At 41.8% G+C, this 24,871-nt stretch overlaps 1 protein-coding gene across 1 annotated transcript; it reads left to right on the top strand.

Annotated features, from left to right (window-relative positions):
- Positions 1-1,203: 1,203 nt before the first annotated feature.
- On the top strand, positions 1,204-13,009 carry TMEM52B (transmembrane protein 52B). The gene is given in 8 exon segments (XM_088837048.1): positions 1,204-1,224; positions 2,583-2,723; positions 5,120-5,255; positions 5,258-5,328; positions 7,581-7,624; positions 10,004-10,042; positions 10,825-10,991; positions 12,747-13,009. Coding segments are annotated over 8 exon segments (882 nt in total).
- The last annotated feature ends 11,862 nt before the right edge of the window (positions 13,010-24,871 follow it).

Below are 24,871 nucleotides of genomic sequence, written 5' to 3'. Positions count from 1 at the left end.
CATTTCAATATGGGCTTCCCTGGTGGCTCAGATGGTAAAAAATCTGCCTGCCACGCAGGAAACCTATGTTCGATCCCTGGGTTGGGAAGATCTCCTGGAGAAAGGCGCAGCAACCCACACCAGTATTCTTTCCTGGAAAATCCCATGCACAGAGAAGTCTGGTGGGCTACTGTCCATGGGGTAGTAACGAGTCAGACATGACTAAGCAGCTAACACTTACTACTTACCATTTCAATCAGTAGAGTAAAACAAATTTCACTCCATGTGAGTGGTTTTCATTCAATCAGTTGAAAGCCTGAATAGAACAAAGGACTAGCCTTCCTCCAAAAAAGGAAAAAAAAAATCTCCAAGAGATAGCCTTTGGACTTGGACAGGAACTGCACTACTGACTATCTTAGGTCTGGACCCTGCCAGCTCACACTACAGATTTAGACTTGTCAGCCTCCGTAATTGAATGAGTCAATTTCTTATAATAAATCTCTTTAGGTATATATATAAATTCTATTGGTTTCATTTCCCTGGAAAACCATGACTCATACAACAGCCCATTTCTTCTTCCTCCCAGTTCCTGAAACCACCATCCTATTTTTTGCCTTTATGAATCTGATTACTCCAGGAACCTCATACAAGTAGAAGTTTATGATATTTGCCCTTTTATATCTGTCTTATTTCACTTAGCATAATGTCTTTAAGATTCATCCAGTATTTTAGTATTTGAGCTTTTCAGGTGACTCAGTGGTAAAGAACTCGCTTGCAGTGCAGGAGATGCAAAAGATGTGGGTTCAACCCCTGAGTCAGGAAGATTCCCTGGAAAAGGAAATGGCAACCCACTCCAGTGTTCTTGCCTGGAGGATCCCATGGTCAGAGGAACCTGGCAGGTTAAGTCCATGCAGCTACAGAGTCAGACATAACTAGAGCATGGACACAGCAGCAGTAACATCGTAGCAACTGTCAGAATTTCCTTCCTTTTTAAAGCTGAATAATATTCCACTGCATGAATATGTCACGTCTTGTTTATCCATTGATTCATTGAGGAATTTTTGGCTTTTTGGGGATAATTTCTACAATCTTTATGTGGCAGATAGGTGGAGAGACTTGATAGACTGTAAGTGGTTCTTATTATTCCTGCGTAATCTCTTCCTCTTAAATGTGGGTGAAATTTGTGACTTAGGATGAAATAAAGGTGATGTAATATACGTGATCATGCCTATGTGGTTACATAAGGTATCGTGCCTATCTCCAGAAACAAATGTGCGTGAATTCTGCCTAGGGGAGCTTAGAAATGAATCCTTTCCCAGTTAAGCCTTTCAGTGAGAATGCAAGCCAGCGAGCACCTTGAGCACTGCCTCATGAGACCCTAAGGAGAGGCGCTAACTAAACTGTGACCACATTTCTAAGCCACAGATATTGTGAGATAATAAATGTATATCATTTTACATTGCCGCTTACATAATTTGTAGTAATGTGTTACATGGCATATAAAACCAGTAATTCTAGGATAATCTTAATCCTCCTATTTTGTTAAACTTCCTTGAGTCTAGTCCTATCACTGACTTTCAGTGCCTCTGAAGTTGCCACTCTATACTTAAACTGCAATATTGGTTTGTAAAATAGAGACGCTATATTTTGTCTTCCTGGTGGAGCTCCCAGTAGTCCTAAGATGAACTGGTTTCCCCTGTTATGGTATCGATTTTTGAAGATCCACTGTTCAACTCTTCATAGCTCACCCTGGATGCCTCAGAGTAGTAACAGTCCTAGCCTCTGTTTCGTTGAATGCTTCCCTAGTGGTTCAGCAGTAAAGAATCCACCTGCCACTGCAGGAGATGAGGGTTCAATCCCTGTGTGGGGAAGATCCTCTGGAGGAGGAAATGGCAACCCGCTCAAGTATTCTTGCCTGGGAAATCACAAGGCCAGAAGAACCTGGCGGGCTACAGCCCAAGGGGTTGCTACTTAGCGACTAAACAACAACAGCAACAGCAACACTGGCCTGACCTAGGCAAGGTCCAAAGGAGAATAATCAAAGGAACTAGACATAAAAAATTCCTTAGCCCCACTTATTACAGGTATTGTATAACAATTCCCTGAAGCATAGGTGAAAAGCCCTGCGTACAGTCCCCTCCACTGGTTCCACACCACGTCCTTAACAAGATGGGAACAAGCTAATGATTCACGAGCGTAATGGAACTACAAAATTGTGTAGGGTTGTAATGAGATCATTCCCTTCTGGCTCAGCCACCTGCCCTTCCAGTGCAGACTGTCTTCAGTCTTCTTTGCATTCTCTTTCCTGTCTCATCGGTCCCTACACGGATGCTTTGAGCTCAGAGTTAAAACTGCCATAAGGCATAATCACTTCCATTTGAATAAGCAAGAAGTTCTCTTTCACTAACCCAGTGGTGGGAGGGTTGGGGGAGGGGAAGCGGCAGCAGTAATTCTAAGAAAAATAACTAGAAGGTCATTAACAGAATTCCATTTGTTCTAACTTATTAGGAAGCTGGAGGGCAAAGAGATGATGGCAATCACAAGGCAGGAAAGTGCAATGGGAGTAAAAAATGTCATGTTAATAGGAAAACCTGTTCATGCAGGTGACGGCTGGCATGATTGGGAGAGAAGAGAGCCAGGATAGCAAGGGGAAGTATTCAAGAACAGGAATCCCAGGAAAGCTAAAACAAGGTCATGGTGACAATACACGAAGCAGGAGGACATGTTATCCAAGTCTATCGAGGGTAAAAGGCATTGTTAAAACTGAGTGGAAATCAAAATAATCTTGGCTAACACTCACAAAATATTTTTTTCATATCAGGGTTAGTATATGTAGACTGGTGGAATACAGTCCATGGGGTCGCAAAGAGTCAGACACGACTGGGAGATTTTCACTACATTCAGGCTATATGCTTTTCATACACATTAACATATTTAATCTCCCTAAATGTATAAAAGTTAGCGTTACTCACTCCGTCATTTCCGACTCTTTGCAAACCCATGTACTGTAGCCCACCAGGATCCTCTGTCCATGGGATTCCTCATGCCAGAATACTGGAGTGGATAGATATTCCCTTCTCCAGGGGATCTTCCCAACCCAGAGATTGAATCCATGTCTCCTGCATTGCAGGCAGATTCTTTACCATCTGAGCCACCATAAGTGTATGAAGCAACCTGATGCTTTCGAATTATGGTTCTAGAGAAGAATCTTGAGAGTCCCTTGGACTTCCAGGAGATCAAACCAGTCAATACAAAAGGAAATCAACCCTGCATATTCACTGCAAGGACTGATGCTAGAGCTGAAGCTCCAATACTTTGGCCACCTGATGCAAAGAGCTGACTCATTGGCAAAGATCCTGATTCTGAGAAAGATTGAGGGCAGGAGGAGAAGAGGGCAGCAGAGGATGAGATAGTTGGATGGCATCACCGACTCGAGTTTGAGCAAACTCCAAGAGACAGTGAAGGGTAGGGAAGCCTAGTATGCTGCAGTTCATGGGGTCACAAAGAGTCAGACATGACTTCGTGACTGAACAATGAACAACAACAATTATTATTATTATTACTATTATCCATTTTATATAGCATGAAACTGAGCCAACAGAGAGATGTAATATCTTGCCCAAGATCCCACAGCTAATAAGTCACCAAGTAAGCATTTCATCCCACAGACAGTATAGCTGGTGTCTTAGCCATGATGCCCCACTGTCTCTTTGACAAAAGAAAGAGAAGAACAAGTTTAATGATGCTACATCACATTCTGAATAGAAATACTCTAATCAAAATGCCTTCATGTCTCTGATTTTATTTTCTCTATGAAACATCATCTAGGGCAGGTCTCATGGGCATTCCATTCCTAGTTTGTGACATGGAAAATTGAGGACTGAGAAATTATATGATAATTTAGTGAAGGGCTGAGATTCTGTAACCTTTGTCCTATAAAATGCCTCCTACCTGGCCTCCCTTCTGCTGAAATTTGGAACATATTGTTATATTTTTTAAAAATGACATAGTACTCATTTATTTCTGAAAATGAATGATTTTGAATCATCAGTATTGTGCCAACTTTTTCTCTCACTATTTGAATTCCTTGGCTAAGGAAAAAAAATTGAGTTTATATTCTCCATTCTTGTATCACATTGTTATGCTGTGTGAGGGCTTTTAGAACCAACTGCCCCCAATGATCTTCTCTCAATAATTCAGTAAAATCAGATTTTCAGTTAGAAAGGATACTAAAGTAGCTTTTTTTCCCTTCAATTTTTATGAGATAGATCCCTGTAAACAAATGCCCAATTTTCCTATGAAATAATCTCTTTTAAAAAAAATTCTTAATATTTTGTATTAAAAGATTATTGGCTTAAGCACACATCATTTATACAGCATTCATTTGTCCCTAGAGAGGTATATCTCCATAAATATTCTGTGTCCTTTCCATGGGTACTTATTTTGACTCTGACTTTAGATTATATGACAGAGAGACATATAGATCTTGAGTCATTTTAGAAATGTCTGTTTGATTTTTCACTATTTCATTGAGAATTGAGGTCAGTGTGGAGGGCAACTTCAAGGACAGCATCCAGAAATTCTAATTTCCAAACTTGCTTTTCCAAAGATGCTATAGCTTTCCAGTTCATTTGGCACCCTCTCAGCCCTACTCCAGTGTCTAGGAATAAATGACCCAGAACCAGGAGAGTTGATTATCAACATAGTGAAGGGGGGTGGTTTCCAAGAACAAGAGAGGAGGGCTAATCACAAGGAGAGCCAGAGTGAATGGAGGTTGGCAGGGTGACTTTCAGCCAGCAACAGTCATCCTGGAGTGCTTGGGTGGAGGGCCAAGAATATTACTCCTTTTCTGATGGAGAAGAGACTTTATTTGGTCTCCCGCTGATCCTTCTTCAAGTCCAGTTTCTCACCACTGCCTAGAAAAAATACCTGATTCTCAGGACTTACGTGTCCTTCCTGAGAGTCGTCTTTTCGGAGGCAGTGTGGAAAAAGTGCAAGGCATCTAGAAAGGACTAAAACCAGAATGCAAGAAAAGGAGGGGCAGGGAAGCAAATGTAGAGACCTTCAACCCAGGGGCAGAAGTAGAGAAAGAAGCTAGGGTGCAAGGGCAGAGAAAAATTACAGAAAATAGCAACTTCAGAGTGAGAGGAGAGAAAGAGACAGGAGGAAAACCAGCTTATTGCTGAGAGAAGTCTCTCTCCTTCAGTCCTCTAGGTCAAGAAGTCAGACATGGCCCGGAGCACAAAAAGGAGACCACGGATGCCCAGTGCTTGATCTGGAGAAGAGTCCAGCCAGATGGGACTGCAGTCCCCAGCCCTGATGGCCTCTGCCCTGGTGTGTTTCATCCAGGTGAGTCGTGAAAACGCAGGAATGAGATTTTTGTCTGTTTCTCAGATAAGTCAACTTTCAGGAACCTGGGGGGAAAAAGAATGAGGGGGAAAGACATATATTTTCGAACTAAAGGGGTGGTAGGGAGAAAGAATTAACTAGAACAAGTTCCCTTAGTATTATAGGGTTATATAGTGACCTGTGAAAAATGACATCAATAAAAGAAGGACATATATACAAGTAGGATAGCGAAGGCAATTTAGAAGTGTCTGTTAGGTATATTTCTTTCTCCCTTTTAACATCTTATCACCTAGTCCTCAAATCTCAAGTAAATTATTGAGACTTCCCTGGTGGTCCGGTGGTTAGGACACCATGCTTCCACTGCAGGGGGCACAGGTTCAATCCCTAGTGGGGGAATTAAGGTCCAACAAGTAGCCACTCATGTGGTCAAAAAAAGATAAAAGGCTCTCAAGTAAATTATTAAAACTAAGGACATAATTCTCCTAAATGGTATAACCCACATCAGCTTTAATATCACCCTAGCAGTTTAGGTGCCTCCCAGTCAGAGATAAGAGAGAAAACTCTTTAAAAGTAATTTGGACCTTTTATTTCTCTCCATTGAGAAGCAGAAGATTCTAAGTAACTCAATTGAGAAAGGGTCATTGGACTGAGGAATTCCAGACCATTGTCAGAGAGAAGTTTATTCAGTTATGAAATCTACTAAGAAGAAAAGCAAATGATGAAATGGATTGGTTTCCAATTTCTGTACAGCTCCTAACAGGAAGGGTGCTGTATATTTGCTTCCTATATACCAGTTAATTGAGTGCCTGAAATCATCTTTTTCTTGTATTTTCTTTTTGCTTCCTCTTCTCTTCCTGTCCTTCCCTTCCAAATTTCTTTTCTCATTTCTTCTCTTTTTGCAATAGGCTTGAAAAGGGATGTTTTATCTACTGACCACCTTAGGCTTTTTAAATTTTCCTTTAGTAAAGAAATCAAAACGAAGTCCCGTGGATGGGTGGAGGAAACCCATACTTTGTCATCTTTAGTGAAACCAGGAGTTTCTCAAGTGTTTTTTGCAGAAGTCAGCTGTTAGTCTTTTTACAAGTCCTTTTCACCCGATGTCCTGAGTCTGCGTGTCCCCCTGCTCCCAATTCTCAATAAGTACAAATTTCCATCTCTTTAGAGAAATTTTGTGGCATTTATTGTTGATTTCCTATAATATAAAATCATCCAAGTTACTGGAAGAGTGAAACAGTTTTTAGAACAAAAATTTACCTAGAGAGTCTTGGAAGGAGAAAGGCAACTGAAACATACCTGGAAGAGGTGGTGGAAGATTTCTTTCCTGGGAGTAGAAGGGACTCAACAACAATGTCAAGGAGTTAGAGCAGATCTGTCTCTGGTTCTAGTAATTCATTCAACGTGAATATATGATAGAATTTGGTTTGAAATTCTGGCCAAATCTATAGGTATGTGCAGTTGGTCATGTTACTTAAATTTCTATGCCTTAGACCCTTAACATTTCAAAGTAAAGTACCCACTGGCATGGTTATCGTGCTGAAATGTTATGAAATCTTAAAAATTCTTAGCAATCTGGCTGGCAGAGAGTAGCTATTCAGTAAATAGTTCTGCCTCTCCCTTTCCCCCTTCTTCTCTTGTGTGATGAGTTTTTGCTTTTGTTTTAATATTTGCCCTCTGAACAAGCTGAATGACATATCCAGCTTAATCTTAAGTCATGTTTTCAAAACATTTTACTCAGATTATAAATAGGACTACACAGAATTAAATAAAGAATCACCACCACTAAGGCACTGAGTTGCTTTTTTTCAAATTTTAATTTTAGTTTGAAGTATTGCCAGCGAGTTATTGATGTTATTGAGGAAATAAAAAAGAGCACTGGGGTTAAATTCAACTTGTAAATGAGAGAGAATTTGAAGGATCTCTCTGGGGGACAGATGAGAAAGTAAGATGAGCAAATTGGTATAAATACTGCATCTCAATCACAAAGTCAGGGATGATTCCTCCCCACCACAAAAAAAAAGAAGAACCAAATCAGAGTAGACATTTGCTCTTGCAGGTTTCCCACTTTGTTAGTAAAGATCAGGCATAGGAGAGATGAAAACAGTCCTAACCATGATTGACCCTATGCCCTTGTCCTTGTATTTGCTTCACTCTCACCGGCTAAGCTGATGGCGCAGTCATGAGGGTGACACATAGGCTGCTGAGCAGAGCGAATGAGACCATTTCCCTGTCTGAGATTATTTCCCTCCCTACAGCTTCCTCGGGCAAGATGTGAGGAGAACTGTGTCAGTCCTGAACAGTAAGTATCTGAGTGCTCAGTGGAAGGAAGGCGAGACAGACAAAAACACCAACACCCCAAACAGGGTCAAAAAGTCATCAGATAGCTGTGATTTCCCTATTTCTACTTAAATGGGCCTCCACCCACTAATCTCACAGACGGGTTCTCCAAAAACAAACAAGCATTCCTGTCATCCTAAACGCTCAAAATAATACTGCTGACAGCATTTTTTTTCCAAAGCCAATCTTCCTATCAAAACTGCACACTTAATCTCAGTTTAAACAGTCACGGAGATTTGTGAAAGATTTTCTTTCCCATGCTTCCCAGTGACTCACTGGGACAGACAGAATTCACTAGACTCAGACAGATAAACTTGGGTGATTGCCAGCGTAGAACCACCATTTCAGATCTGCAGAGCATTTCCTATTTTTTAGGGCACGTTAATATTTATTGGACTTTCCTGGTGGCTCAGTGGTAAAGAATCTGCCTGCCAACACAGAAGATGCAAGAGACATGCAAGTTAGATCCCTGAGCCAGGAAAATCCCCTGGAGAAAGAAATGGCAACCCACTCCAGTACTCTTGCCTGGGAAATCCTATGGACAGAGGAGCCTGGTGGGCTACAGTCCATGGGGTGTCAACAGAGTCAGACAAAACTTAGAGACCTAACAACAACCACAGTAACAACAATATTTATTGCAGGTGTCATTTAGCTCTCACTTTGAGGTGATTATCCCTCCATCTAAATCTGTCACAATTAGGTCTCATGTAGACACAGGACACCAATATAAAAAAGGGAAGAGATTCATTCCTCTTGGAGGTAAACTGTTTTAAGGAATCAGGGACAGTTTGAATAAAAGACTTACATAGGCTGAAGAAAAGTACATATTTAGCCACAGAAAGAGTTTGCCAACAGCCAAGTCTGTTAAACCCAGGGGGAATGGCGAAGGCCTTCATTACTTGTCACACGCTCTTTGAGGTTTTACACACTTATCGCTGTAGAAGGGTTACTTTTAATAGAATCAGAATCATAACACTGTAGAACTGGAAGGGGCTTTGAACAAATGGGAAACGTGAGAACACTTAGACACACTGTTCATTGATGAAGCAAACTGTATGGTCTACAACTGTGCAGACAGGGTAGAAAAGTAGATTTCAATGGATCACTATATCAGAAAGGATTATTAAATGCATTAATAGTTATCTTCAGTAACAAACAAATGTTTTCCTTCCCCTCCTGTTCCCACTTGTAAACTTATCCCACTTCTTGTCCCATGCAATCCATATTTTCTTCATCCTGTAGAGAAAATTGATAATTGCCCTAGTTCATTCAGAGTATTTAATTAGCTTTCAGCATGATGGAGTTGGTTTTTACATTTTTTTCCCCCTTCTTGTTTGGCCTCAGTGGATATGCTTATCAGTTTTGATCCTGGATGTGAAAATTTAAAGCCCTAATAATAGTGGGAGTTTTCATGGTTTTATTGTGACCTCCCTCTTTTTCTTTTTTTCCCCTTTGTTTCTGCTTTTTATTTTTTATCAAAATACAGTTGATTTATAATATTGTGTTAGTTTCTAGGGTACAGCAAGAGGATTAAGTTATATATATATATATATATTTTTTTTTCATATTCTTTTCCATTACAGATTATTACAGGTCATTTAACATAGTTCCCTGCGCTATATAGTAGGGCTCTGTTGTTTATCTATATGCTCGCCCTTTTTGCAACAGCTTGTAAAACAAATTATAAATGTTCATGCTTATAACTGAAATATTCTTTATATTTAAACTATTGACTTCAAATATATACAAACCTTAACTGTCACATTCATTTTTACTCTTTGTAAGCTTACTCTGCAAGTTCTTTCTTGATAATTGTCATCAAAACTGTCTACAATGATTGTGGTTACATGTTCTATTAACATTACTTTCATGATAACTACTTTAGTCTGTCTTATAGTGATTTACATGATGGTATAAACCACTTCTGGGCTTCCCAGGTGGCACTAGTGGTAAAGAATCTGCCTGCCAATGCAGGAGACGTAAGAGACTCAGGTTCAATCCCTGGGTTGGGAAGATGCCCTGGAGGAGGGCACGGCAACCCACTTCAGTGTTCTAGCTTGGAGAATCCCATGGACAGGGGAGCCTGGGGAGCTACAGTCCATAGGATTGCAAAAAAGTCAGACACAACTGAAGCAACAGCATGCATGCATGCATAAACCACTACTAAAGGCATCCCATTTCATGATAGATTTAGCTGGTTACATTGAAGTTAACATAATATGTAATGCTTTTATTATAAAGGTATCATACATTTTTGTAATTCATATTTATGATTCTGAAAGTATAACAGGCATTGAGTACATTTTTATTGCAAAATAAAATCTTTATTCTTTCTCCATAGCTGCCTGACCACAGATTGGATACATCTCTGGTATATATGGTAAGTTTCAGCTATGCTACCCAAAAAGACATTTAAAAGGAAGCTTTTCTCAGGGGTATTATTTTTTAAGGTGTTTTTTTTTTTTTTCTTTTTTAAATATATTGACAACAGAGGGAAAGAAATCTGAAACATCGCGCCTACTTACCTAACATCTCACGGAGTAAAGCCTCTTTTCCTCATCACTAGCCTATGTGACAATATAGCAGGATTTCCTATTTCAATACCATCTCCTGGGCCAACATCAACAGATTGTTGTGTATTTTCTCAGGGTCAACTCTAGAAATAGCCACAGAAAGGAGACTACTTCAGTAAAAATCTGCCCCTCCAAAACGCATTTAAATTGCTCATGAATTGTTCAAGTGAACTGACTTAGTCTTGCTGACAAAATAAAGAAGTGTATATATATATTCCGTTCCGTTCTGTCGCTCAGTCGTGTCCGACTCTATGCGACCCCATGGACTGTAGCCTACCAGGCTTCTCCGTCCATGAGATTCTCCAGGCAAGAATACTGGAGTGGGTTACCGTTTCCTTCTCCAGGGGATCTTCCCGACCCAGGGATCGAACCCGGGTCTCCTGCATTGGAGGCAGACGCTTTAACCTCTGAGCCACCAGGGATGCCCCATACGACAGCAAAGCCTGGGAACTGAAATCTTAAAAGCATTCTAAAAAATACTCAAGCAAGAATTAAAATGCAGACATTGAAGACTGATTATGCAAATTGTTTAAAAAACAAAGCAAAACAAGGAGCACAGAGCTCTCACTACTCCGTGGGGTCCTTGCAGGTTGCTGGTGGTTATCGGGGCACTGCTTCTCCTGTGTGGCCTGACTTCTGTGTGCTTCCGCTGCTGTCTGGGCCGCCAGCAAAATGGGGGAGAGGAGGGCCGGCCACCCTATGAAGTGACGGTCATCGCCTTTGACCATGACAGCACTCTGCAGAGCACGGTCACTTGTGAGTATACGGACGTGTAACATGGGAAGTGAAGCCAGGTTTAAAAGAACACCTAGTGCGAAGGAGTAAAAACATTGATCAGACAGTATTGGATTTATTTATTTATTCACGTATTATTTTTTCTTGCACTGGGTCTTCGTTGCTGCATCCAGGCTTTCTCTAGTTGCCCCGGGAAAGGGGCTACTCTCTGGTTTCGGTGGGAGGGCTTCGCATTGTGCTGGCTTCTCTGGTTGTGGAGCAGGGGCTCTAGAGCAAGCAGGGTTCAGCAGTTGTGATACAGGGGTTTAGTTGCTCTGTGACATGTGACATCTTCAGGGACCAGGAATGGAACCCTTGTCCCCTGCACTGTCAGGTCGATTCTTATCCATTATACCAAGAAAGAAAAAGAAAAAGTCACTCAGTTGTATCTGACTCTTTGCGATCCCATGGACATACAGTCCATGGAATTCTCCAGGCAAGAGTACTGGAGTGGGGAGCCTTTCCCTTCTCCAGGGGATCTTCCCAACCCAGGGGTCAAATCCAGGTCTCCCACATTGCAGGTGTATTCTTAACCAGCTGAGCCACCAGGGAAACCCACTGTACCAAGAGGGAATAGTATTAAATATTCTAAATCTTGGGGCAGCTTTAATTTCTAGATGCCTGATGGTGTGGTGACCTTGTCTCTCACAGATGCTGTGCTTTTGGTCTGATGATGGAATGAAGGAAGAAGTGAAATGTTAGAGACGATATTGGAAATATAGGAAAAAATTCCAAGTTTATAAGCAATTACTTTGATAAAACTGTTTTAGGTTCTGCACATATCCCTTTTTTGAAAACATCTTAGATTTTGTGAAGACCAAACTTATATTTTCTCTTAACTGTACTTTATTTTTTATTTTTAGAAAAATTAGTCATGGGATACTTTCAATTCTTTATTCACCAGGTCTTACTCTGTTAAATATTAGGTCCAACACTTGATAGTTATAAGACACTTTCCTTTATTTCCCTCTGTTCTCTTCTTTGGATTATATTCTTTCCTAAAATTGGAGAGTGACCTACTGGGCAGAACAGCAGGTGGCAATATCCTGTGATATTCATTTTGAAAAAAGAGAGTGCTATAGCATATTGTTCACCTTTTCCTGCTTCTTTTCTTGCTGTCAGTCTATGGGGAAAGATAAATAGGCAGAAAAAATTACTTCTAAGGGATCTGCAACTTCAGTGGGTTGGCATAAAGGGTTCTAAATTCGTAAAGGGGAAAGAAAGGGGTTATGAGATGTGGGGACACGTTTTAGATTATTTGAGAAAGAAAAGAGGGAAGTTGGTTTCTACACAAGCTTCACAGGACTTTGATAACATCTGTTGCCAAAAGTGACAATGAGTTTTGACACTTGTTTAAAATGAAGGGGGATTGAGCGTCCCCGGGGACTCAGTGGTAAAGAATCTGCCTGCCAATGCAGGAGGCACGGGTTCAGTTCCTGGTCCAGGAGGATCCTACATGCTGTGGGACAACTAATCCTGTCCTCCTCAACTACTGAGCTTGTGCTGTGAAATAAGAGAATCCATTGCAATGAGAAACCCACGCACCAACTAAACAGTAGCCCCTCTTCACCACAACTGGAGAAAACCTGTGGGTGACAATGAAGACCCTGTGCAGCCAAGGAGTAAATAAATAAAAGGGACAGAGGCTAGACACCCTTTTAATAACATAAATAAAGGGGAACTGCATGTGCTGCAAGTCTCTGGTTTCTGAAGATGCCACATGTACTTGAACTCTGGTCCTTCTTTCCTGCCCAGCCCTGCAGTCAGTGTTTGGCCCTGCGGCTCGAAGGATCCTGGCTGTGGCTCACTCCCCCAGCTCCCTGGGCCAGCTGCCCTCCTCCCTGGACACCCTCCCAGGGTATGAGGAAGCACTTCGCATGACTCGCTTCACTGTTTCAAGGTGCGGGCAGAAAGCACCTGATCTACCATCAGTGCCAGAAGAAAAGCAGCTGCCCCCTATGGAGAAAGAGTCTCCTGGAGTACAACACTCTTCTAATTGATGGGGACCTTTTGTTCTTTTTTTTTTACCGTTGTATTTTATTTAGCTGTAACAAATCAAATTACTAAAACTTTTGTTTATGTTAAATTTGAGATAAGCCTATAGACCCAGCAAGAGAAACGTAATTATAAACAGACATGGCCACCAGTTGCTAGTAGTAACTATATAGTAATATAGTTACTATATTACACATATTTTCTTTTGTAATATGTTAAACATTCTTTCTTTGGTTCCTGCTTGCAACACAATTTAAAATTAGCACTCTAAAATAATTTACATTTATAAGTGATTCACATTACATTTATAAGTGATTTATAGGCAAAACATTACATTTATAAGTGATTTAAATTCTCTATAATTTAATGTTTCATCTGCTGAAGTATAGTAGTCAGAAGTTAGAGGTTCCTTTTTAATTTATTTTTAATTGGAGGATAATTGCTTTATAATGTTGTGTTGGTTTCTGTTGTACAACTACATGAATCAGCCATATATATATATATATATGTATATATAATCTCCCCTCCTTCTTGAACATCCCTCCCACCCCCTGAAATTTGGTTTTATTAATGGAGTGGAGGTGTCCTCAGGGTTGGGATATTCACAGACAAACGGAAAAATTTTTCCTAACTTTCAGAAGGATTAGGATGGCATCTAAACATCATTCTGTGGGAAAGACAGATTCTAACTCTTCATGTCCAGATGCATCTATTTTCTGCTATGCTCTTGGTGAGAACTCTTCTTTATCCAGTGGTAAAAAATTTGCAATTAACCTGTAGTGATGCTGATTACTGCTGAACTGGAAAGCACCAGAGGCACCTTGGATTCCTTCACCTATCAAGTTCCTTTCCCCAGAGGACGCTGCAAGTTGTTGGTTTCCCTAGCAGCAAACAGGTTGTGTACACTTGTGGAGAAAGACACTCATATAGGCACAGCCAGAGCTGTTAATGCACTGAATTCACACACGCTTCCTCTCGTGAGAACACTCACTTTTATGCTAAATGACAGTGATAATTTGGGACATCATGTAATACCTCACTGAACATCCAAAACCCAGGGGTGGGATTGCAGGCATGGGCTAAGAGGGCACGGTAAAGTATTTACGTGCAAATATCAAGGTCTTTCATTCTTCTACCCACTAACAGTATGGGAAACTGAATAGAAAGCAGTAACAGTTCCACTCACTTTTTAGCTCCTCTGCCCTGCAAACTCATGCACGCACATGGAGCATGCACACATATGCACATGTATGCTTTTGTAACTCTAAAAGAATAGCATTGTTTTGCCTCTTTCCTTGTTCCTGCTTTGACTGCTTGCAAGTCCTCTCTATAGTTTACACTTGCTTCTAGTGGTGACCTTCACTGCCACCTGGTGGAGCCATGATAGAAATGCAGTCTCTGACTTCCCTAGTGGCACAGATGGTAAAGCATCTGCCTACAATGCGGGAGACCCAGGTTAGATCCCTGAGTTGGGAAGATCCTCTGGAGAAAGAAATGGCAACCCACTCCAGTACTCTTGCCTGGAAAATCCCATGGACGGAAAAGCGTTGTGGGCTACAGTCCATGGGGTCGCAAAGAATCGGACACGACTGAGCGACTTCGCTATTGGCACCTAAAGCTTCCCTGGTGGCTCAGTGGTAAAGAATCCGCCTGCCAATGCAAGAGACGTGAGTTCGATCTCTGGGTCAGGAAGATCCCCTGGAGGAGGAAACGGGCAACCCACTCCAGTGTGCTAGTCTGGCAGATGCGTACCTCTCTGATCTTTGGAGCACTAACTGCTTGGAGTCCTTCCCAGGGCACCGTCCCCAGGGCACCATCCTGCTGTTGCATTGCTAACCTGTCCACATAACACACTACCTCCAAAATGTCCTGTTATTGGAAAATTTAGGAAATGAAGTACATTGGGGAAAAACTACTTGCCAGTGACCTTAGGAAAGTTACCGAACTCTTTCAAGCACAGTTTCTCATTTGTAAAATAAGGGATAATAACACCACTGATGATAGTTGTGAAAATCGAATAAACTGTCTAGAAATGACAAAATTTGTAAATTATTATACACATGCATTTGTTACTCTTACTTTTGACAGTTTATTTTCACTTGCCTCCTATGATGTTGCTGAGAATTATATTCTGATTTGTCCTTTTGCCAGTCAGCCTGCTGTGTTATTGCTAAGTCACCCCTCACGGAGCTTTATTTCATCAATAAATATTTGTTGGCTGAGGTAAACAGCTAGAGACATGTGATCCGTCTTAATATATCCTGTGTAGAGATAAGGAATATTTTAGAAAATTTGTTTATTAGTCAATTAGCTCTATTTCAGGGAGCAATACAAACCGAGGGGTGGCTGATTAGTGCACCACCTCATTAAACCCTTTCTTGGAATGCTCACTGAGCCAGAAGGGAAAATGTTCTAAGTGAGTATAATCTGCTGGTGATCTACTTTATTCTGAGTCATTTAAGACACTGCCTCTGGAAATTGTTAAATGCATGAATTGTTAATAACACCCAAGGGAGCCTTGTTTTGCACTGCCAAATGAATCTCTTCAGTGTCACATATTCCATAAAGTACTCTAGATCCTTTCAACCTTCAGGATGCTACAGCCTTAAAGAAGTTAAAATGTCCTCAGGTACAAGGAGATCTTGAAAGAAACCCTGCCTGTAAGGATCTTGTTTTAAAGAGATCTATCTGCCTCACTTTCCCTCCCTTGCCCTGTCCTCAGTCACATGAAGTCTCCTGCCCCTGTCCTCCTCCTGTTTTGTCACAAGCCATTCAGATCAGATCAGACCAGATACAGTCACTCAGTTGTGTCTGACTCTCCGCGACCCCATGAATCACAGCACACCAGGCCTCCCTGTCCATCACCAACTCCCGGAGTACACTCAAACTCATGTCCGCAGAGTCAGTGATGCCATCCAGCCATCTCATTCTCCGTCGTCCCCTTCTCCTCCCGCCCCCAACCTTTCCCAGCATCAGAGTCTTTTCCAGTGAGTCAACTCGTCGCATGAGGTGGCCAAAGTATTGCAGCTTCAGCTTTAGCATCAGTCCCTCCAATGAACATCCAGGATTGAGCTCCTCTAGAATGGACTGGTTGGATCTCCTTGCAGTATAAGGGACTCTCAAGAGTCTTCTCCAACACCACAGTTCAAAAGCATCGATTCTTCGGCGATCAGCCTTCTTCACAGTCCAACTCTCACATCCATACATGACCACGGGAAAAACCATTGCCTTGACTAGACGGACCTTGGTTGTCACAAGCCATTAGCACCTATTTATTTGGCTTCATTCTTTACTCAGTCTAAGACATCTGCTCATCAGCTCAATCACTTTCACCACTCGTCTCAATTTTGTTTCACTCCTTTTAACTATCCTCATGGGTTTCTCTGCTGGCGTAGATGGTAAAGAATCTGCCTACAATGCAGGAGACCCTGGTTCAATCCCAGGTCAGGAAGATACCCTGGAGAAAGAAATGGCAACCCACTCCAGAATTCTTGCCTTTCAATCTTCAATACCCATCTTTCAAACTTTATATGTGGGTTCAAAGAAGTTAACTGATCTCTCCCCATGTCTACATCCCTGAGCAGTGCTGCAGTCAAAAACATATTCTTGGGACAGGACTTGCTGATGGATTGGGTAGGGAAACTTTCTAAGGGAAAATTAAATTCTGGATCAGTGACCTGAGCCAATGTGTGGAAGGTGTACCTATCTTTGAGGATGTGGAAGACTAGTGGAGACCTCATTTAGGGGGAAATTAAATTCAGGGATTTCTAAGATAGGGGAAAGGCAGATGGTGGTAAATATAAACCAAGTTAATCTGAGATAAGGTCTGATACAAGAAAGCAACAAGGAAGATTTGGATGTGCCAATGAGAAAAATCATTTTCCTTGTGAGTGAGGGAATCCTCAATTTATTTAAAAAAAAAATTCCACATTGGACCTTTACAGTTTGCAGTGTTTATAAAATAAGCCACTAGAAATGGCCCAGAGATTGTTGAATTTGCTAATCTGGGTATTCAGGGTCTGGACAGGAGGATGTAAGTCTGGAAGCTCTCAAGTTAAAATGTTTATATATATATATGGGTGTAAGTAAGTTAACCAGGATTGCTAGGAGAAATGTCAGTAAACTCAGATATGTAGATGACACCACCCTTATGGCAGAAAATGAAAAGGAACTAAAAAACCTCTTGATGAATGTGAAAGAGGAGAATGAAAACGTTGGCTTAAAGCTCAACATTCAGCAAACTAAGATCATGGAATCTGGTCCCATCATTTAATGGGAAAAAGATGGGGAAATAGTGGAAACAGTGTCAGAATTTATTTTTGGGGGCTCCAAAATAACTGCAGGTGGTGATTGCAGCCATGAAATTAAAAGATGCTTACTCCTTGGAAGGAAAGTTATGACCAACCTGGATAGCATATTAAAAAGCAGAGACATTACTTTGCCAACCAAGATCTGTCTAGTCAAGGCTATGGCTTTTCCAGTGGTTATGTATGGATGTGAGAGTTGGATAGTGAAGAAAGCTGAGTGCAGAAGAATTGATGCTTTTGAACTGTGGTGTTGGAGAAGACTCTTGAGAGTCCCTTGGACTGCAAGGAGATCCAACCAGTCCATCCTAAAGCAGACCAGTCCTGGGTGTTCATTGGAAGGACTGATGCTAAAGCTGAAGCTCCAATACTTTGACCACCTCATGAAAAGAACTGACTCATTGGAAAAGACCCTGATGCTGAGAGGGATTGGGGGCAGGAGGAGAAGGGGACGACAGAGGATGTGATGGCTGGATGGCATCACTGACTTGATGCATATGAGTTTGGGTGAACTCCGGGAGTTGGTGATGGACAGGGAGGCCTGGCGTGCTGTGATTCATGGGGTCGCAAAGAGTCGGACACGACTGAGCGACTGAACTGAACTGAACTGAATTGAAGTTAACCAGTTCTCCCTTCTCCTTGTTCCTCTTGCTTATTTTTCAATTGTTGACTTTCTATTTATTTTTTCCCTTTATTGCCCATTAGTTTAGTATGAATTATATATTCTAAAAAGAAGAGTGAGCATAAGAAGAAAAATATTACATTGCTAAGCCTGGTACTCAGTAAGTCCTACACTGAACTTGAAGACAGTCATGAAAGTCTTTTAGGAGGAGAATGCCATGGGCTCAGTTCAGTTAGTCAGTTCAGTCGCTCAGTCGTGTCCGACTCTCCGCGACCCCATGAATCACAGCACACCAGGCCTCCCTGTCCATCACCAACTCCCGGAGTTCACTCAAACTCATATCCATCGAGTCGGTGATGCCATCCAGCCATCTCATTCTCGGTCGTCCCCTTCTCTTCCTGCCCCCAATCCTTCCCAGCATCAGAGTCTTTTCCAGTGAGTCAACTCGTCGCATGAAGTGACCCAAGTATTGGAGTTTCAGCTTTAGCATCAGTTCTTCCAATGAAGGATTGATCTCCTTTAGAATGGACTGGTTGGATCTCCTTGCAGTCCAAGGAACTCTCAACAGTCTTCTCCAACACCACAGTTCAAAAGCATCGATTCTTCGGCGATCAGCTTTCTTCACAGTCCAACTCTCACATCCATACATGACCACGGGAAAAACCATAGCCTTGACTAGACGGATCTTGGTTGGCAAAGTAATGTCTCTGCTTTTTAATATACTGTCTAGGTTGGTCATAACTTTCCTTTCAAGGAGTAAGCGTCTTTTAATTTCATGGCTGCAATCAGCATCCGCAGTGATTTTGGAGCCCAAAAAATAAAGTCTGACACTGTTTCCACTGTTTTCCCATCCATTTCCCATGAAGTGATGAGACCAGATGCCATGATCTTAGTTTTCTGAATGTGTTCACTGTTTTAGAAAGACACTGATAAACGTCTAAGGTCTTAGCTGAAGTGTGAAAAAGCAGGTCTTCAATCCAGACAGATGCATACATTGTAAAAATCCTAGTTAAAAGTGATAAAAGCCTGCAAAGGGATGAGGGTTTGGATGTGGAATGGTGGTGATGAAATGACTGATAATCACTTCTTCTCTTCAGGGGAACTCTAAACTGTACTTAGAATGAAAACAATGAATAATGGAGTAGTTAGGAAATACGACTTTTACATTTTTGTTCTCTAGGTCTCTAGGTCTCTCCTGTCATTTTAAGCAGTGAAGAATCTCTGCCACGCGTTTCTCAGTTCAAATGGATAAATATGTGTAACATCCTGCAGCCTGTCTGTGAAGCTTCATTATCCAAACTCTGTAGCTTAATCTATATATATAGCTTAATTTGGGTTTTCTAGGGTGTTTACCAGTCAAACCAGTCAATCCTAAAGGAAATCAGTCTTGAATATTCATTGGAAGGAGTGATGCTGAAGTTGAAACTCCAATACTATGGCCACCTGATGCAAAGCACTGACTCATCTGAAAAGACCCCGATACTGGGAAAGATTGAGGGCGGGAAGAGAAGGGGATGACAGAGGATGAGATGGTTGGATGGCATCACTGACTCGATGGACATGAGTTTGAGTAAGCTCCGGGAGTTGGTGATGGACAGGGAAGCCTGGTGTGCTGCAGTCCATGGGGTTGCAAAGATTCAAACACAACTCAGTGACTGAACTGAACTGAACTGAACTGAGCGTGATTACACTAAATGGGGGAAAAAAAACCCCACACTTTAAAAATCATTTTTTTTATTTGCCAAAACTGAAACTCCTATAATCAGAGCCATGTCCAATGGGACATGGATCTCTGAAAGGAAGTGTCAGTGTCTATATGAATGGAGAGAGTAGCATGGAAACATATACACTGCTGCTGCTGCTACTGCTGCTGATGCTGCTGCTGTTAAGTCACTTCAGTCGTGTCCGACTCTGTGTGACCCCATAGATGGAAGCCCACCAGGCTCCCCCGTCCCTGGGATTCTCCAGGCAAGAACACTGGAGTGGGTTGCCATTTCCTTCTCCAATGTGTGAAAGTGAAAAGTGAAAGTGAAGTCGCTCAGTCGTGTCCGACTAGTAGCGACCCCATGGACTGCAGCCCACCAGGCTCCTCCATCCATGGGATTTTCCAGGCAAGACATATACACTACCACATGTAAAACAGATAGCCCATGGGAATTTGCTGCATGCCTTAGGAAACCCAAACTGGGGTTCCATCACAACCTAGAGGGTTAGGAAGGGGTGGGAGGTGGGAGTAAGATTCAAGAGGGAGGAGACATATGTGTACCCATGGCTAATTCATGTTGATGTATGGCAGAAACCAATGCAGTAAAGCAATTGTCCTTCAGTTAAAAATAAGTAAATTAAAAAAAAATTAGTCAACAATTGAAAAACAAGATTCATTATTAAAAAAAATATATCTACATAGCAGAAGGAGAAGACTATGAGAGCATGAAGCTCCCAGTCTGAGAGAGATGGACCAGACGTGGACTAGTGTACACAAGGATAATACAGGAGCTCCTTTCTGTGGGAAGATGAGTCTGAGAGAAGATTGACTGGGTTGTGATGACTGGTTTCCTCTGTGGTTTAGAGGCAAATAGAACAGCACAAGATACCTTGTAGTGGTATGTTTCTGGTCCAAGTCTAGGTCATGATTTATAGTGTCGAATCTTGTTGAGTTGGCCTTATAGGTCTGGCTGAGAAGACTATAAGAGGGTCTGATTAGTTAACACATTAGGAGTCTACAGGTATATGAGAGCATGGAACTAAAGCAAAAATGAAATTTATGTAACAAATTTAAGAGGCAGGGGAGAAAAACTGCAAAGTCTGGGAACAGCCGAGTTTTGTTTTTTCATCAGATTGGCTGAAAGGTAATAAAGAAGCCAGGATGGGAAGTCTGCCCTTGAACAGGCTGACAGGGAAAACAATTTAAGTGATTTATGGATTGTGCAAGATACATTTGTAGAAGATAATTTCCAAGCTGTGTCTGAATAATGTTGGCCAATACCCATCTGTTGGCACCTCCACCTCTGTTAAGCCAGAATTGCACTCTTTCCCACCTCAAAATTCCTCAGAACTTTAGAGTTTCGAAAGGGTGTCATGAAGCAGTCATGTCTGAGTTGAAACCTGAAGGATTATAGAATGCAAACATCAAATATGCATGATAAGTCCATTTTCTGTCTATGAGCAAAGATGGGAAAGATGAGAATGCGAATCATGGAGACTGTTAAAAATCCCAAGAGTAATAGAAAAAGAAAGATTCTGAAAAGATAGGCTGGGATCTTTTGATGGCAAGTATTACATAGTATGAGGCTTCCCCGGTGGTTCAGCAGGAAAGAATCCACCTGCAATGCAGGAGATGCAGGTTCAATCCCTGGGTTGGGAAGATCCCCTGGAGGAAGAAATGGCAATCCACTCCAGTATTCTTGCCTGGGAAACCCCATGAACAGAGGAACCTAGTGGGCTATAGTCCAGGGGGTCGTAAAGAGCCAGACACAACTGATCGACTAAACAAACAACAAGTTACATATTATAACTGTGTGCAGGCTTGGCCGCTTACTGCTCAACAGCCAATACATCGAAGGGCAAGCTTTGATAAGGAAGAAAAGTCAGCAATCTGAGGAGATGGTGGACTTATGTCCAGAGACCAACTCTGCTGATCCTGCTCAGTCATGACAATTTTTAAATGGAACAAGGAGAAACAATCTTAGTTAATCATTAAGGCAGGAGGTCAGATTCCTCACCTTTCCATTACATGCAAACCTGCTGACGTCTCTTCCTCGGGACACTGTCTTGCTCAGGGGGTCCACCTGTGGTTGGATGTTCTCTTGCCTGTGTGATCCACTTGTGCTTGAAAGATCCACCTGCAAATTTACTAAAGAGGAAGCTAGGGAGAGAGGGTCAGTCATTTGTTAACAACTTAATTCTTTGTTCTTACTCCTACTCCAAGAAAGCAATCAATAGATTCAGTAAGATGTTACATATGTCTAGTAAAGCAGAAATCAGGAGCTAAGTTATTAATGAATGTTGTCTAATGGTCTCATCTTTATGATCAAGTCTAAAGGAAACAGGGATGGACAAACAGAAAGGAGAAGCAAAGGAAATACCATATGACTTTAAGCTCTTTGGTCTTTATCCTGCATTGTATGAAAAGCTATTGAAACTTTTTGAAGAGGGGGAAAAAAGATCATGTAACTTGTAAGATGCCCTGGCTGTCACTAGAGGATGAATCTGAGAAGGCAATGGCACCCCACTCCAGTACTCTTGCCTGGAAAATCCCATGGATGGAGGAGCCTGGTAGGCTGCAGTCCATGGTCGCGAAGAGTCAGACATGACTGAGAGACTTCACTTTCACTTTTCAGTTTCATGCATTGAAGAATGAAATGGCAACCCACACCAGTGTTCTTGCCTGGAGAATCCCAGGGACAGGGGAGCCTGGTGGTAGACCGTCTATGGGGTCACACAGAGTTGGACATGACTGAAGTGACTTAGCAGCAGCAGAGGATGAATGGGAGAAGTGAGATGTAGAATACAGGGAGGCCACTATGGCTATTCAGCTACCCCAAAGACAATACTCCAATATCTTTCATAAGAGCTTGGTTATAGGCAAAGTTATGAAATAAGGCAGAATAAATTTAATGCCTCTTCATTGTGTTTCAGTTTTCAGGTAGAACACAGACTAAGTGTTTATGCTACCCTTTGGTTCTTACTGTCCTTTTCCACAAATGATATCAGTGTTCTGAGTGCCTGGACCTTTCTTGGTCCGAGTATGTCTATCAAACTTGCCTGTATGGGATATGTGTGGTACACCCCTCCTGTACTAGACTTAGGACTTGCTTTTCCTTCCAATGTTAACTCTGATTACCATGGTGGGTGGAGTTAGGTCCTCTCTTCTCTCTCTCCCCAAAAGGGGCGTAAATTCAAACTCAGTGAACACCAAAGTAGATAAATGCAAATCCAATTCAAAGTGGACAAAAGTTCATGAGGGGTCAAACAATTAGTAAGTAACCATAACCTTCTGAATGCCTACAGGGCCCTTTTAATTTTCCAAACAATGTGCTCCCTTTGGTCAGCTTTTGAGGTTAAGTTACAGAGAAGTGATATTACTGGCAGAAAACTGAGTGCCTGAGCTGGCTTTGCACTCAATTTCCTCAGACTTTAAACACCAAACCGAAAAACCTTTTGCTGTTAGCTCTTTAGTTTAATTATTATTCCTTTTACTCCATTGCAAAGTCAAATAGCTCTACAAGGCTTGTGAAGAGAAGAAGGACCTTCCCACCACACACATGTAAAATCCCTCCATTTTAGCTGTCTTTTAAAATCTGCTTTACTTCAAATACCATGCATAAGTTTCTATTCCTTTTTTTTTTTTTAAGTATAGTTGATATACAATGTTGTGTTAGTATCAGGTGTACAGCAAAGGTCCGTGTAGTCAAAGTGATGGTCTTTCCAGTAGTCATGTACAGACTGGGGAGTTGGACCATAAAAATGGCTTAGAGCTGAAGAATTAACGCTTTTGAACCATGGTGTTGGAGAAGACTCTTGAGAGTCCCTTAGACAGCAAGGAGATCAAACCAGTCAATCCTAAAGGAAATCAATTCTGAATATTCATTGGAAAGACTGATTAAGCTGACGCCTCAGTACTTTGGCCACCTGATGCAAAGAGTCAACTCAATGGAAAAGACCGTGATGCTGGGAGAGATTGAGGGCAGGAGGAGATGGGGGCAACAGAGGATGAGATGGTTGGATGGCATCATTGACTCAGTGGACATGAGTTTGAGCAAACACTGCGAGATAGTGAAGAACAGGGAAGCTTGGGGTGAACAACAAAAATGAAGTATGAAGTTAGTTGCTCAGTTGTGTCCGAGTCTTTGAGACCCCATGGACTGCAGCCTACCAGGCTCCTCTGTTCATGGAATTCTCCAGGCAAGAACACTGGAATGGGTATATCTAGGTTTGTCATAGTTTTTCTTTCAAGGAGCAAATGTCTTAATTTTGTGGCTGCAGTCACTGTCTGCAGTGACTTTGGAGACCAAGAAAATAAAACCTGTCACTGTTTCTAGTTTTTCCCTTTCTATTTGCCATGAAGTGATAGGACCAGATACCATGATCTTTGTTTTTTGAATGTTGAGTTTTAAGCTAGCTTTTCCACTCTCCTTTTTCACCCTCATCAAGAGGCTGCTTGAGGCTTCCTCTTTGCTTTTGGCCATGTCAAGCAGGGGTATGTGATAAGGATCAATGCAAGTAAGTCTTGCATTCTTTCTTCTGCAAAGTTTCAAAAGGATGGGTTTGCTGACAAGATTAGGGTGTGTGCAGGGTTTTAGGTAGTCCAGTCTCTTAATGAGCCTCTCCGGTCCCTTTAATCTGTCTCAGGTGGTTTTGGGACTGCTCCTTATTTGATTAACAGATGTTCTGCCCTCTGGGCTCTCCTGATGACTCCAACTGTAAAGAATCTGCCTGTAGTGCAGGAGACCTGGGTTTGATCCCTGGGTGGGGAAGATATCCTGGGGAAAGGAAGATACAACCTGGAGAAGGGAATGGCTACCCACTTCAGTATTCTTGCCTAAAGAATTCCATGGACAGAGGAGCTTGGCAGGTTACTGTCCATAGTGTGATAAAAGAGTCTGACCTGACAGAGACTCAACAACAATAGAGTAATGAAGAAGTAATATATTGGAATAAATAGAAAAAGGTTACTTTTCATGGCATGTGTGTGCACCCCTGCTAAGTTGCTGCAGTCATGTCTGACTCCTTGTGACTGCATGGACTATAACCCACCAGGCTCCTCTGTCCATGGGATTCTCCAAGCAAGAATACTGAAGAGGGTTGCTATGCTCTCCTCTAGGGGATCTTCCTGACCCAAGGGTTGAACCCATGTTACTTACATCTTCTGCATTGGCAGGTGGGTTCTTTACCGCTAGAGCCATCTGGGAAGCCCTGTCACGACACATGTGAACTAAATT

Source organism: Moschus berezovskii, chromosome 6, assembly GCF_049115385.1.
Source record: "Moschus berezovskii isolate FMDL1 chromosome 6, NW_MosBer_1.0, whole genome shotgun sequence".
NCBI lineage: Eukaryota > Metazoa > Chordata > Mammalia > Artiodactyla > Moschidae > Moschus > Moschus berezovskii.
The sequence above is the reverse complement of the archived record's forward strand: the minus strand, read 5'-3'. Positions and strand labels throughout refer to the sequence as shown.